Genomic DNA, 15,792 nt, shown 5'->3' on the forward strand with positions numbered 1-15,792 from the left:
TTTTCATGTGAGAATTATATCCTCTTCATTCCTTCATATCTCTTTAGAGCCAAAACCAATATAAATTTCTCCCATCAAAAAGTCTCAAACCCATGTTATAGCGGCATTATTCACAATAGCCAAAAGGGGGAAACAACTCAAGTGTCCACTGATGGATGAATGGGTAAACAAAATGTGGTCTGTACACAATGGAACATTATACAGCCTTCAAAAGGAAGGAAATTCTGACACATGCTATAACATGGATAAACCTTGAATATATTATGCTAAGTGAAATAATTCAGTCACAAAAGGGCAAATACTGTACAATTTAATTTATGTGAGCTATCCTAGAGTAGTCAAATACATAGAAACAGAAATTATAATGTTGGTTGCCAAGGCTGGTGGAGATGGGGAATGAGGAGTTTTTTGCAAGATGAAAACCATTATGGAGATGGAATGATAATGATAGTTGTACAACAATGTGAATGTCCTTAATGCCACTGAATTCTACACTTGAAAAGGGTTAAGATGGTAAATTTTATATTATGTATATTTTGCTATAATTAAGAATAAAATAAAAAGTCTCATATGTAATAATGCTATATTTTGTCAGGATATTTTCCAAACAAAATTCTGACCTATGTTTAAAATGAAAATAAATTAATCAAATTATGGAGATAATAAGGAGAGGTATCTCAAATACAAGAAACATTATGAAGGATAAAAACATAATAATAGTTCCCATTTATTGGAGCTTATTTGATGCCAGGCACTGTGCTAAACGCTTTAGATGGATTAATTCATTCAAAACGACAAGAGACAGAGAGAGATTAGAGACGTTAAGTCACTTGCTGTCAGTCTTACAGCTAAAAAGTGGCAGAAATAGATCAATCCCAGGAGCTCTGGCTTAAAGCCCATACGATGACCTACTACCTGCCTGGACACTTTGGGATCAGAGGGCTGGTGAGAAGGACACATTAAAACTTTCCCTAAGCTTCAAACTTAAGAGACTAATGAAAACAAAATTAACGACCTATGGAGTACCCTCTTTGTGCCTAGCACACAAGGAATGAAAGAGAGTCAAATCAGCTGACTATCAAGGGAGACAGACCTCTATATAAATAACAAGGCGGTACAAGCCTGAGCTGCCTAAGAGGTAGGAACAGAGGAGAGGACTTGTAATCGAGTACCTCACCCAAACCTACACAATTCCTGGCTGAACAAATACTGACTAAAGGAAATAAAATTAGTCTATAAAAATGTATTCTATCTCTGAATGCATTTGAAAACAAAAAGGCAAAAGGATCAACCTTGCTTTCTTCCCCTCAAAGAGAAGAAATTTAATAGATTATGGCAATCATTGATGTTCAAATCACAATAAACAGGAAACTGACATTTTGTTCAGATTATACTTTAAATAACAATGTTATGGGCACCACATGTTAACATGTTCCCATATTGAAGATTCTAGGAGGCATATGGCGATTACATGAAATGTAAACTACCACAGAAAATGCACACTGCAACTTGAATAGCTTCATTGTTCTTGAGTGAGATTGAGAGATTATGAGAACACAGACACTGGAGTGACCTACCCCAGATTCAAGCAGTTTTCCTTGTACCTTCCTGCTGTCCTGCATTTCTTTCAGACTTAACATCTGTCCCCACATCATCCCAAGGAAACACCTGATAATGTGTTAATGCCAAGAACTGGACGGACGTGTCTCACCTCCAGAGGTTTAAAATAATTGCTACTTGCTATGCTTACTTCAAAAATCAAATTGAAGTCTTCTATACTAAGATAACAAGTTACTATTTTTCACTGCACTCTGAAGAATTCTATGTGAATATATACTATACCTTGTTCCAATATCAAGCCAGCTGCCATAATCTTTGATCAAGAAGAAAAAATGCTGTAAAATAAAACAAAATATGGCTTCATTAAAAACAAAGGCTATATAGATTCAGCCTAAAAGCAACTTTGTTTTAGGATTATGTCCTTCAGATTTCTGACCCCTCAGAACCACTATCTGACTGGAATCAATAAGAATTCGCCCTTTATTGAAATTTTTGCTTGGACTAAAATGAGCAATAGCTTAAAAGCCACAAACAGCATTGCCATTCAATCATATAAGCACAAAAGTGACATCTTGAATAACTAGAAGAAAACCCAGCCAACTTTCACAAAAGACACTAAGTATCGATAATACCAAAGACTGCAGTGAAAGGAAGCCATATCATCTATTCATCAGCAAACATTTACTGATCGCCTACTATGTGCTAATCATTGTGTTAGGTCCTGGAGATAAACTCTCTTTCAGGAGATTCATAATCTAGTGACTGATTCAGTCAATTTATCAGGCGTGTGTGTGTGTGTGTGTGTGTGTGTGTGTGTGTGTGATGAGTGTTATGATTGGAAATACAGGCAAGTACAGGAGCACAAAGAAAGGGGCACACACCCCAGCTGGGGTAATAAGGGAAGGTTGTCCCAATAAAAAGTCTAAAAATCTAAGCGACAAGTAAGAGTCAGAGGAAAGAGGAGGTTGGAGAGATCTGGGGAGAAGTTTGTTTCTGACAGAGGGAGCAACACTTATAAACATCAAGAGTCCAGGTAGAGCTTGGCAGGTCCAAGGTGAGGCTGGGGTAGAGGAAACAAGGAGGGAGAGGAGAGATACAATGCCAGTCAGGTAAGCAGAACTTAGACCATACATGGCTCTCTAAGTTAAACTCAGCAGTCTGATTCTTCATATAAAATTAATCAGAGAATTTAAATTCTCTTCTGTTAACATGTCTTTGTCTATTTGCCACTTTGTGAGCAAAACTGAAAGCTAATTTGTTCTAACATTATGTGTGGTCAATTTCAGAAATATATCCAGTTCAATACAACATAAAAATGTTCTCATCTGAATCAAGTGACTAGGAATCTGATTTGGGAAGTTACCCTAACAGTCGTGTCTCAGCACTTCCAGCACAAGATGTGTAGTGAAGAATTAACCCTATCTAAAGAGAGGTCTGGCCTTTACCTTCAGCTACTAGGAGGCGATTACTAGGTCCTGCCTGATAGGAGTGTTTTGCCTGTGGGACCTCAGCCACTGGACAGTCTAATAATGTGATTTATGTTCAGGGCTTTGGGCCGTGTGTTATCAGTTCTACCTCTAGAAGGACTGGAGATTAAAGGTTAGCCATGGGAACAATATACGATTGGGCTCCAATAAAAAGCCTGGACATCGAGGTTCTGGTGAGCCTGGCTGGCAGTACTCCATGTGCACTGTCACGCATCGCTGCCGGTAGAGCACGGCTGTCCCAGCTTCACGGGGAGAGTATGGCCAAACCTCCACATCTGGACCCCTTCTGGACTCTGCCCTCTGCATTTCTTCCCTTGGCTGATTTTAATCTGTCTCCTTTCCCTATAATAAGCCACACTTGTGGATATAACAGTCTTCAGTGAATTCCGTGAGTCCATCTAGTGAATTATCAAACCTTAGGGTAGTTTGGGGAACCCTCCTGAACTTGCACGTGTAAAATGGGTTCTTTTTGTTAATACATTACATACTAGAGGCCCACCTACCTGTTCCGCACTAGAACTCATTATTAGAGCTAGCATCTTGATAACATCATCCCACTCTGTTCCCTCTTTTGTTCCTTCCCTTCCTCCTCCCCTCTTTTTTCCTTTCTTTTTCAATCTGACAAAATGGTTAAAAATCAGCATTTCAAGTAGGAAAATGGTATATTACCTAAACCTAAAGTTAGCTTTTTCTGTTAACTTCCTATGGAAGTTTCATTTCAAATACAATGTACCATTGAAGGCTATGTATAAAGTGACAGATTCTAATAAATCAAGTTAGAAGATTTCTGACACTCTAAGAAGAGCACTCTTACCACATTATAGGTCATATAAAAAGAAAGTAATTTATGTGTAAATTATGCCAGCACTTATAACTCAGTATGTAAAGAGTTCACGTACAGAAATGCATTCATATTTCACTTGATTAAATCAACTCATTGGGGGACTTCCCTGGTGGCACAGTGGTTGAGAATCTGCCTGCCAATGCAGGGGACACGGGTTCGAGCCCTGGTCCAGGAAGATCCCACATGCCACAGAGCAACTAGGCCCGTGCGCCACAACTACTGAGCCTGAGCTCTAGAGCCCGCAAGTCACAACTACTGAGCCTGCGTGCCACAACGACTGAAGCTCGCACACCTAGAGCCCGTGCTCCACAACAAAAGAAGCCACCGCAATGAGAAGCCCGCGCACCGCAACAAAGAGTAGCCCCCGCTCACTGCAACTAGAGAAAGCCTGCGCACAGCAACAAAGACCCAATGCAGCCAAACGTACATAAATAAATAAATTAATATATATATATATATATATAAAAATCAACTCATTGTTTAGCTTGTCAATCTTATTTATACTGAATATCCAGTAATGCCTTACCAAAGCCATGATGTCTGATATGTTGATAACTATGAGAAAAAGACTGGAAAAAAATAAAGAAAAAACACATGTAATACTGCAGACACATTTTAAAAGCACATTAAAATCAAAATGAAAATAATCAAATAATCTAACATTCTGTTATTAGTATTCCTGCTTCTGAAAATACTACATTTGACAAAGGCTCTTTTCACATTATCACGGACTACTGTCCCACAGTGATGGGCTAGACTTCAAAAATGTTATTTAACACTTTGAATATTTATTTCAATGGTATGAAAGGGACATGATAGAGAACAAACGTATGGACACCAAGGGGCGACAGTGGCGGGGGGGTGGGGGTGGTGTGATGAGCTGGGAGATTGGGATTGACATGTATACACTGATGTGTATAAAACTGATGACTAATAAGAACCTGCTGTGTAAAAAAATAAATAAATAAAATTTAAAAAAGAAAGGGACATGAATTATCATTTTTTAAATTAAAGTTTTTATTTTAGATAATTATGGATTCACATGCAACTGCAAGAAATGATATAGAGGGAACCCATGTACCCTCTGCCCAGTTTCCCCCACTGGTAACATCTTACAAAACTATAGCACAATATCACAACCAGGATACTGACATTGATTCTATCAAGATACAAAATGTTTCCATCATCACAAGGATCCTTCATGATACTCTTTTATAGCTACATCTATCCTCCTCTTGCTTACTCTCTGTCTAATCCCCAGTCCCTGGAAACCACTAATCTGTTCTCTGTTTGTATAATTTTGTTATTTCAGGAGTGTTGTACAAGTGGAATCATTTGAATCACTTATAACATTTTGGGATTGCCTTTTTCACTCAGCACAATTCTCTTGAGATTCATCTAAGGTTCTGTGTGTATCAATAGTTTGCTCCTTTTTATTGCCATTATACCACAGTTTGTTTAACCATTCAAGCACCAAAGGACATCAGGGTGGTTTCCAGTTTATGGCTATTACAAATAAGCTGCTATAAACATTTGTGTACAGTTTTTATGCAAACACAAGTTTTCATTTCTCTAGGAAAAATAGCCGAGTGCAGTTACTGGATTATGTTGTTTGCGCAGTTTCATGTGAAACTGGATAACTCTTTTCAGAGTAGTTGTACTATTTTACATTCCCACCAGCAACGTCTGAGAGCAATTTCTTTGCATCTGCCGCAGCATTTGGTGATGTCACTATTTTTAATTTTTTGCTTCTTCATCATTATTTTGTCAGTTATAGATTTTACTCTGGGTGGTTTTACCTTTTTACAGTGTTATTTGTTGTTGTTTCTACCAAGTCTAATTTTTCCTGGGTCAAATTTTAGTGCTCTATGGAACCAAAAGGGGGACGTTCTTAAGTCAGTCTTGTGTATAAAAGAAATGTCACAATGTGTAGTAGTAGCTATTTCCAGTTTTATTTTGTGCTGATAACTTCTACCACTAATTTAGCACATAGGTTTTCAGTTTCTATTGTATGACAGCCACTGTTCTTGTTGCTGGTAAAACATTGGTGAACAGAGCCTACCATCTACTCAGGGAGACAAATAATAAATAGAATGTTTGTAATAACAATAAAATGTCAGGTGGTGTTAAATGTCAGGAAGAAAAGTCAATTGATCGGGGGAGACCTCTATGAGGAGAAGACATTTAAGTAGAGACCTGTGTGAACAGAGTGAACCATGAAACTATATGAGTAAAGAGCACTGCAGGTAGAGAGAGTGTGGAACGTACAAAGGGCATGAGGTGAAAACGTGCATGGTGTATTTGAAGAACAGCAAGAGGGTCAGCTTTAAGCAGAGTGTGCTAGCACAAGAGTTGTGGGAAATAAGGTTGGAGAGATAGATATACAGGGGCCAGATCACATGGGGCCATTTAGGCCATAATTAGGACTTTAGAATTTTTCCTAGTTGTGACAAGAAGCCATTGGAAGGTTTTAAAGGCTCCTCTGTCCGTTGTATGGATAATAACTGTAGGAGGACAGGAGTAAAAGCAGGGAGATCAGCTAAGAGGCCCCTGAAGATGACTGATGATAGTGGGTTCGTGGAGGTGACTGAAAATGTGAATAGAAAGAAGAGACGATAACAGTGACATGTAGCGAGTGGATTTGGCAATGAGGGATGGATGGATTTGGGCTTGTGCGACGGATTAGAAAAAGAAAACAGGATGAGCAGCTACAGTTCAACAGGAAGAAAGGGAATTGCTGGGTTCAATGTACGACATGTTAAGTTTGAGGGGTCAGTGTTATATTAGGGGGGAATGTCAGTGACTTGTAAAGGTTTAAAGGTCAAAAGAGAAGACATTTATAAAGCCACAACTTTGTCATCTTTGCCTCAGTTCTCTCCCTTTGTATTTAGTTTTTCGTTGTAGAAAAACTAAATACTAAACAAACTAAATACTAAATGAACAAAACTAAAACTCTCCCTTTGTATTTAGTTTTTCATCGTACTAGTCTCAGGTTAAAATTACTACACACACACACACACACACACACAAATACACGCACACATATACACACACATTTTGATGAGCCTTCTACTTCTCATCCCACATATCCCCAGCTCTTCTTAAACTTTAATTAAAAGCCCTTCTAAAAACTTGCATCTGTTAACAGAGATGTGAGAAAGTACACGTCACTTACTAGTTTTTTTTTTAATTGCATCTAAGTATCTTCTATGTGGTATTGACAAGGTATAAATGCTTTTAATGTTAAATTCATGTAAATATCCTGCAAAAATATACTAAATTAGTCTAGAAATGAGATTTCTACTATTTTTAAATAGTGCAAGAAAACCTTCTTCTTCTTATTATTATGGCAAATACATAATAATATGCTACACTTGGTTCTAGCTTAAATTCATCAAGAAGAACATGCAAATTTATGCTAATATTAGTTATTTCTTTCAGCATTGAATATTCCAGTTTGATTCAAGAATAACAAAACTGCTAAGAAGCTACTCATTTATCTCGTGTCTTTCAGAGAGGCTGATCAGTCCTGTGCTGATGACACAATTTCATTGCATCCAAAAAGCAAATAGTTGAGTTGACAGCTTCTCGATTGCTTAACACTGACTGCTCCAGAAATTCCTAGAAACTCAGAAAGGATACTTCCCATTCCATTTGCCAAAAGTGTAGAAATCAAGACTAAGAAACTATGTAAATTACTGACATCTAGAAGTTAATTTCAAGCCATGTAAAATGATATAATGTTAACACATTTGTCTAATACACATTTAAGAAATAATCCAAAAGAAAGCAGAATGATATCCCTTGGAGTTTGTAGGCACAGTTATATCTACAATACAAGTTATTAACTACAAGAATTTAACGTTTATATTTTATAGTTTTCTAGGGGGGCTCCTCTCTAGCTTGAATAATATTCTAATAACATTTTATTGTTGAGAAAGCATATTATTCTGCTAGAGGCTCTAATCAACTAATTTCCTCTCATGACAACTGAATTCTGACTAAAAGGGTGAAACATTTTTTTCTCATTTTTATAATAAATCTATGTTACTGTGTCTTAATAGCAATCACACAAAATACCCTCAAGTGTTAACTCTCATTTCCTAAAAACTAACAAATTCAATGTTTCTTAAACATTCATCTTACCTTTTTGATGATAACTGGGTAGTTAACTGAACAGCTTCAAAAGCACACATCACAAGAGCAAAGGGGATTAAAATCTGTTTAAAAGAACAACAAATGATGCCATGGGTAGCTGTAGCATTTGAAGAAATATTTCAATTTCTCAAAGTTTGTCTGTATTGGTGAAAAGCCAATGCTGAAATAAAACTGTGATACCAATGACATACAGAATGGTGACGAAAACGGATTTAAAAATCCATATCAACAGCATCTGTAGTATAAAAGATAACAACAAATATTTCAAATAAAGCCTATTCCAAATTTTTGTTCTATTTAACTCAGTATAATAATTAATGACCCAAATCAAATAAACTATGGAGCCTGATGATTTGATTCACAGATCCCTGAACTCATCTGGTTATTTGATACTACAACTCTATTAACATGATTTAGCTGCTTTACCATTGCTTTTAATACTAATTTATTTCTGATTATAAAATTCATACTCTGTAAAAAAAAATGGAGAAAGGTATAATAAAATTTACACTGGTTGAAAAATCTATAATCCAGACATAACACTGTTAATATTTTGAGATACTGCTTTCCAATGACCAATTAAAAAAATACACATTAGATATTAGTTCCTTTATTTAAACAAATATAAACGAAGTACATAAAATGTGCCAGGCACTATGGTAGAGGGAATAAGACAAGCTTAATGATCCTAGAGAAAAAGGGAAAGAGCATGAATTACATTCTATTGGAGAGTCTGAACCCTTGGAAAGCTGATAATTTGTCATTATCTTAGAACCCTCAGTACCCAGCTGGTGCTCATAAGCCTTCAATGACATATTTATTGAATGAATAAATCAGTTCTAAGTACAGGGGTTATGAGAAAAAATGATAACATGTTGGCAGTCTTGGGGGTGGGGAACATCAGTTCGGGGAGCCTTTGATCTTGAGGAGCAAGGCAGTTTTGATCCACCCTTCACTCCCCACAGGCTTTAATCACCTTTGATAGGACTTCCTGGGACTAACAGCCTCTCTACTTTTTTGAAGTTAAATGGGCTTAGGAGTAAAGTAAAAAGATTAACTATATTTTGAAGTAAAAGCTAAAGTGTCTGACTTCCCATTCAACAGTGTCTGAGAAGGTATCTTCTTTCCATGCGACTTAACTCTGTCACTTTATAATCTTAATGTCACATGTTACATAATCTTAATTGTCACAATGAGTTCATAATCTTATAAATCAATATCTTAAGAAAATAAGAAAACCAACCTTCCACATCATCAGGGCTCCCATCATGTAAGGACTAAACACAGTCAGAAAGCAATAGACAGAGGCAAGATCAAAGCTAAGGAATCAACAAAAAGAAAACGGAGTTTAGAATTCACATTGTAACTTTAAAAGAACGTTCTTCTAAAAAGCATGTTTAAACTAATTTTCTGAAACCTACTCTTACTAAAGCACAAGTATACATTGTCTCAAGAACTATTATAAAATCAGTAAAACGAATGAGATAGACTTGTATGTGCCCATACATACCAATTTTCAAAATACATCCTTCAGTGTAAAAAGCAAGGTACAGAACAAAATCCCTATTTGTATTATTTTCTGGTTATACATATGCTGTTTTTATTTTAAATTACCTGTTAATAGAAGCTATATTCCCAGTTCCAAAAAAGGCTGTCATTAAGAAGAAAACCTAAATAGAGTTAAGGAAATGCCAAAACAAGTCAGAATTCATAAAAGTTCTTTTTCATTGAGAAAAGATATACCTATTCTACCATGAGGGTAATTTGCTTTTCTACTTGTACATTTGATCATAAATTGTTGTAAATGAGTGTTCCATTGTATCTCCTTGTGAATGCATTTGGAAAGAAGCAGACTGAACAAGCAATGTACTAAGAACAACGAGGCATGGGAGGTCATCCTTGTCACTAGTAACCTTGGGAAGGTTACTATTTTCCTTGCCTCTAACATAAACAGTTGGATTACTGTTATTTGTAGCTGGCTGCTAATGATTAAAAAAAAAAGCGATAGACATTTTCAGCTGAAATACGACGATTTCATTTCATACATGCTCGCTGTGTGCCCACTACATGTGAAACGTGCCAAGTTCTTTGAAAGGCTTAGGAAGAAATAAGATATCATGTTTTAAAATAATTCAATAGAGAATGAGAAAGAGTAAACATCTTTTTGACATTTCTTAAACTTACATTTGTAATAGTGCAGTAATAAAAAGTAGGTATTAATTATATTGGGGTCTAAGAACTTACTGCTAGTAAAGTATTTAAAATAGTGCCTCGCCCACTGAAAGGGCTCGATAAATGTTAGTTACTTTATTATCATAAACACATACACAAAAATGGTACAGACACACTAAAAAGGAAGTATGAATCAAGGCAAATTTCAGTGAAAAAGCGGCATTTGCGTTGGTAACTTGAGCCTTAAATATATTAATTGTTCCATGCATTCAACCAGACAACTAACCAAGCAAGATTTATCATCTAGTACATGTCAGAGGCAGAGCTAGGCACTAAGAATATAAATATAAATAAAATAGTTTAAAGTGCTCATATGGTGACTAAGATTATGATGATATGTAGAAGTATATAAGATGAATTTAAAGGTAAACAGTGGGAAATAAATGATGTAGTCAAGGACTTCCCTAGCGATCCAGTGGTTAAGACTCCATGCTTCCAACGCAGGGGGTGCAGGGTTCAATCCCTGGTCAGGGAACTAAGATCCCACATGCCACCCAGTGCAGACAAAAGAAAAAAATAAATAAAATGATGTAGTCAAGAAACAGTCAACAGGTGTGATAGAAGCTGAGCGTTTATTGAAGGGTACAGTGAAAGATGAAGCAAGAAATGCAGATGGGTGGCATATTAATAAAAAACCTTGAACTTTATTGTGGAGACAATGAAGAGCTGGCAAGAATTTTAGGTGAGTAATACAAATAAGAAATACCAATAACAGTGAGATATTTGGATCAGGGATACAAATAATTAGAGGCAGGAAATTCAGTTAGGAAGCTCTCAGTAGTCTATGTTGGGGACAAGGAAAGTCTGAACCAGTGTGGTTAGAGTGGAAATGGAGAAGGAGGGGAGACCATGGAACTTTAAAACTGGACAGGGAGTTGTTAAATATGACAAGTTTGATGCCCTGGGTAGCTGGGAGCATGGCGATGCCATTAAATGAGATGAGACCTGGCAGAGAGTGATTTTGGAGAGGGGTGGGCAGTCATTAGTCAGTGTGGACATATATCTGGTGATGCCCAGCAGGATGTTGGACATATGACTCTTAAGGTCAGAGAGGTCAGGGCTGGAGAAGAAGATCTTAGAGTTGTTTGTACAGAGGTGTCAGTCAAAGCTATAGGAGAGGATGACATTACCCAGGCACAATTAGAGGAGAAGGTTAATGATAGAGCTTGGAGAAAAACATACATGGTTCAAGAGCAAAGGAAGAGTAAGTTTCCATGAAGGAGAACAGAGATGGTGTAAAAACCTGAGAAGAGAACCTGGATCATGTTCTGGATGTCAAGGGAAAAGAAAGAGAAAAATCAATTGAGTTGAATGTTGTAAGAGTGGTCAAGTAAAACTGAACAGATTAGACTGTGCACTCAGGAAGGCCCTGCAGACCACGAGAGGACAACTTCAGCAGAGACATTTGACAAATATTGAAGAGGTACTGTGTGACAGGCACTGGTCAAGGCTTGAGGATATAGTACATAAATGGGGAGGAAATGGTAGCAGCAAGGAGCTTGGTAGTAGACACAGAGGACAAGATGAAATTATAATTTAGGGACATGCAGGGTTCAAAGGAAGAAGTGTTTTATTAGTATAGGCTGAGTGGAAGGAATCTGCAAAGACAGAAAGCAAAATTGAGAGTGAAGGCAAGAGGTAGAGGAGAGAATAAGAACATTTATTTTCTGGACCTATAAGGTCCAGACTCCACCATGGTAAGTTCAAAGGAAATATCTCCCTATGAGTTTTTTCAACCCAGTCAGCCAGCCTTCCCAAAGTGAGACTTTATTCTGTCACATTGTCTTACAAAACTCTAATACAAATAACTTTCACACAATATTGCCTCTGATGTGATCCAAAAACCTTGTGGGACAGATGTTATATAACATGGGTATAGTATAAAATACACATAAAAAGATACAAACCTAACTCATAATAGTGGTTTCTTCTGGATGAGGGAAATTAGTTTGGAGTTGGAAGTTGAAAGGAGACTGTCTTTAGCTGTAATATTTTAATTTTTTAAAATGTGTGACATATGTGACAAAATATTAGTTGTTGATATCTCGGATGGCAGGAATACACATATATACATTTGTTTGTTATATCATTCTTTATGCTTTTCTATAGTTTCAGAATTTTTTTGAAGTGTAAACTATATGAGAAAATTATGGTTGGGAGGGCGGTTAAATGGCCTCCAAGGTAATACCGCTACCAAATGACAGGCAGAAACCACTCCCACTTCTTACTCCATTAAATGGGAGGTTGCAGTGCCTTAAAACAGAAGTCCATAAAAGGGATACAAGGAAAAAGGCCCTACGGATGTCATCCAGACAGAGGTCTCGAAACTGGGTTATATCAGTATTATAGGTGAATTGGATATTGGAGACCTGTGAAATAAGAAGAAATTTATAAATGCACAATAACAGTTTGCTTACTTCTACCCTCAAAAGCAAACTTACCGTCAAAGTTACAATAGCTAGAAAGATAACTTGTACTGACAAGAAAACAAACAAAAACAAATAAATATTTTCCTATAGCTTAATTTCACCTTAATAACATCTGCCAAAAGGTAAAATATACTGTTAATAATATACTGAACAGAGTTGTAGTATTGCCATATGTGTAATAAAAGTGAGAACTGGGCTTTTTATTATCCTGTATAAATGCTTCACTTTTAAATCCCTATATAATGTTTCCCTTTTCTGACATCTGATTTCTCAGTGTCCCGATCTTCTCAAACTCAAGTATGGTATGATATTAAAAAGCATGGTAAATTAAATATTTTTCTGTTTTTTTGTTCTTCTGTTAATTCATTTCCAGAGAAATTATTTTCTCTCTATAAAAAAGCAATATATTTCTGTCCTGGTAAAATAAAAAGCCTCTCAATTCCAATATGATGGATGCACTCTTGCTTAATCCCCCTTTTTCCACAAAAGAAAAAGTCATGGATAAGTTTAAAGGGAGACTTTCCCTATCTCCCACTTCCCATGTAATTTTCTGTTAAGTTCTTGGGATGCTTTAATCCTCTTTTCTAGAAAAAGACATATCTCCTTTCAGTTAAAATATAGAATTTAGGGCTTCCCTGTTGGCGCAGTGGTTGAGAGTCCGCCTGCCGATGCAGGGGACATGGGTTCGTGCCCCGGTCTGGGAAGCTCCCACATGCCGCGGAGTGGCTGGGCCCGTGAGCCATGGCCGCTGAGCCTGCGCGTTCGGAGCCTGTGCTCCGCAACGGGAGAGGCCACAACAGTGAGAGGCCCGTGTACCACAAAAAAAAAAAAAAAAAAAAAAAGAATTCAAAAAATAACACAATAAACCTCATTTTAATTTAATAATATTTAATTATTAAAATTTTGAATATTTAATACTAAGGACAGTCTGACCATTTACTTGAATCTGATCAAAACTTCTTTTCATGTATTGTTTTAATATTCCAGGACTGAAAGTTAAAAACCAGTAATTACTCAATATACTTCAATAAAGTTTCTTCTTTATTGAAATTGTTTATTCTAAAACATCAAGTACTCTTTGTGAACTCAACTAGAACCAGTTAAGGATGAATCAATGGATCAACTATGAAGGTATTTTCCTGCAATACTTCTTTTATCTGACCTCAGTAAAATTGTAAATATTTTATCACCAATTTCTTATAATTATCTTCAGTTCTGAAATAAAGGCAAGAGACATCAATTAGCTCTCTAGCTCAGCATGATAAAGGTGTCCTTAATATCTGGTTGGCTTTTAGCCAATTCAAAGTATATTATGTTGAATAAACAGTCTAAGATTTGGACTGAGGCCATGATCACTAAGGTGACAGAATAAGCATTTTGGATTAGAATGACTAGAAAGAGAAAAATAACACTGGAACACAAATGTCACTTTATGATCAAATTCATAAACTGAAGTGTGACAACATAAATATTATTCCAATGAAAATAAACTGAAGGAAAGAAAAATTAGATGTGAAAACAAAGGCAAACAAGATAAAGAACATTCTTTCTCCAGTATTCTTTCACCTATATTAATGCTTTTTTGCATCAGAGATTCTCAAATAATCTCTAAGAAAAGCCCAACCCATATAATGCCTATGAAACAATAAAATCATGCTTTTCTGTTGTAAGTGAAAATTTCCTTACAAACTGTTTGACTTAATTATTAACTTAATTATTAATGCCTTAAGTACTGTAAATTTTTAAGCAGAATTTTTGATGAAATAACATTGCAACCTCCTTATAGGATAGAGAATATTCTAATATTCTTAAATAAATGCAAGAATGATTTTGACAAGCTACCTTCTGTTTACAGAAAACAACAGATTGTGGCAGGGTTTCTTGTTCCATGTGTATCCAGACAAACATCAAACATGACAACACTAATGGGAAGAGAGCTTCATACCTAAGGGGTGGGGGGTGTGAGGGTAGAAAAGAAAAAAACATTAAACAAATAAAAATGCAAATTTATAATACTAATAGGTCTTTCTCAAAATTAAAACAATCTTGATAATACTTCTAAGTTACAACATCACAAAATTTAAATTTTTTAGGCTTTCCAGAAGAAGAAAATAGGAAAGGAAAGTAACATTTAAATATCAACTCTAACACCATCTTTTGAAATTTATCAGATCTTGAGATCATTACATGCTTAAAATAGTAGAGATATTTAAAATTCATTCATGAGGTAAATGACAGAAATACACAAAAAAGAAAGAAAGCATAAGACAAAGGTAAAAAGACAATTCCTGAGTTAAAATGATTAATATACAGAGAAGAAGAGCAAGACAAACATCCCAAATTTTTAAAAAATTGGGTGCAATACGGGAATATAAACCTCTCAAAAAGAAAAAAAAAGAGCCAATAAATCCATAAAAATGTCTGACCATATTGATAACTGATATAGAGATTATAAAATAGATGCCATAGTCACATAACATTTACCCATATTAAAAAAAATGTCAACAAGAGTATAATGAAAAAGGAACTCTCATACTCTCTACTTAGGAATAAACACTTCCTGGAAGGCAATCTAATACTATGCATCAAGAATCTAAAAAATATTCATATAGTATAATCTAATAATGTTACTTCTAGGAATTCACCCTGAGAAAATAATCAGACATATACACTATGATTCCCATCTGAAGATGTTTGTTACAATATTGTTTACAGAAGAGAAAAACAAGAAAACAGCTTAATATCCACAGGGGAGTTTAGTTAAATAATGTATGGTACATCTTTAGGCTGGCATACAATGTGGACATTAAAATGTGGACAAAGGAGAAACGTTCATGAGATAATGCAGTGACAGATGCTTTTCCTAACACTTTTCTGCTCTAGTTTAAGATAAGTGTTTCGGGGCTTCCCTGGTGGCGCAGTGGTTGAGAGTCTGCCTGCCGATGCAGGGGACACGGGTTCGTGCCCCGGTCTGGGAAGATCCCACATGCCGCGGAGCAGCTGGGCCCGTGAGCCATGGCCGCTGAGCCTGCGCGTCCGGAGCCTGTGCTCCGCAATGGGAGAGGCCACAACAGTGAAAGGC

General features: G+C 36.2%; 1 protein-coding gene across 6 annotated transcripts in view; it reads right to left on the minus strand.

Moving 5' to 3' along the window:
• PIGN (phosphatidylinositol glycan anchor biosynthesis class N) overlaps positions 1-15,792 on the minus strand; it is a 113,173-nt gene that overhangs the window by 25,466 nt on the left and 71,915 nt on the right. For 2 of the 6 annotated variants that reach the window (XM_022584337.3, XM_089895273.1), the window contains exons 23-29: positions 14,553-14,655; positions 12,564-12,650; positions 9,664-9,719; positions 9,293-9,368; positions 8,038-8,111; positions 4,418-4,460; positions 1,843-1,895 (exon numbers count right to left, since the gene is read on the minus strand). In XM_022584337.3, coding sequence (XP_022440045.2) covers positions 1,843-1,895; positions 4,418-4,460; positions 8,038-8,111; positions 9,293-9,368; positions 9,664-9,719; positions 12,564-12,650; positions 14,553-14,655 — 492 coding nt within the window. The other 4 variants (XM_022584339.2, XM_089895275.1, XM_089895276.1 and 1 more) reach the window with 4 other exon arrangements.

Source organism: Delphinapterus leucas, chromosome 14, assembly GCF_059928025.1.
Source record: "Delphinapterus leucas isolate spDelLeu-1000000601 "Yukka" chromosome 14, BTC_Dleu_Yukka2, whole genome shotgun sequence".
Lineage (NCBI taxonomy): Eukaryota > Metazoa > Chordata > Mammalia > Artiodactyla > Monodontidae > Delphinapterus > Delphinapterus leucas.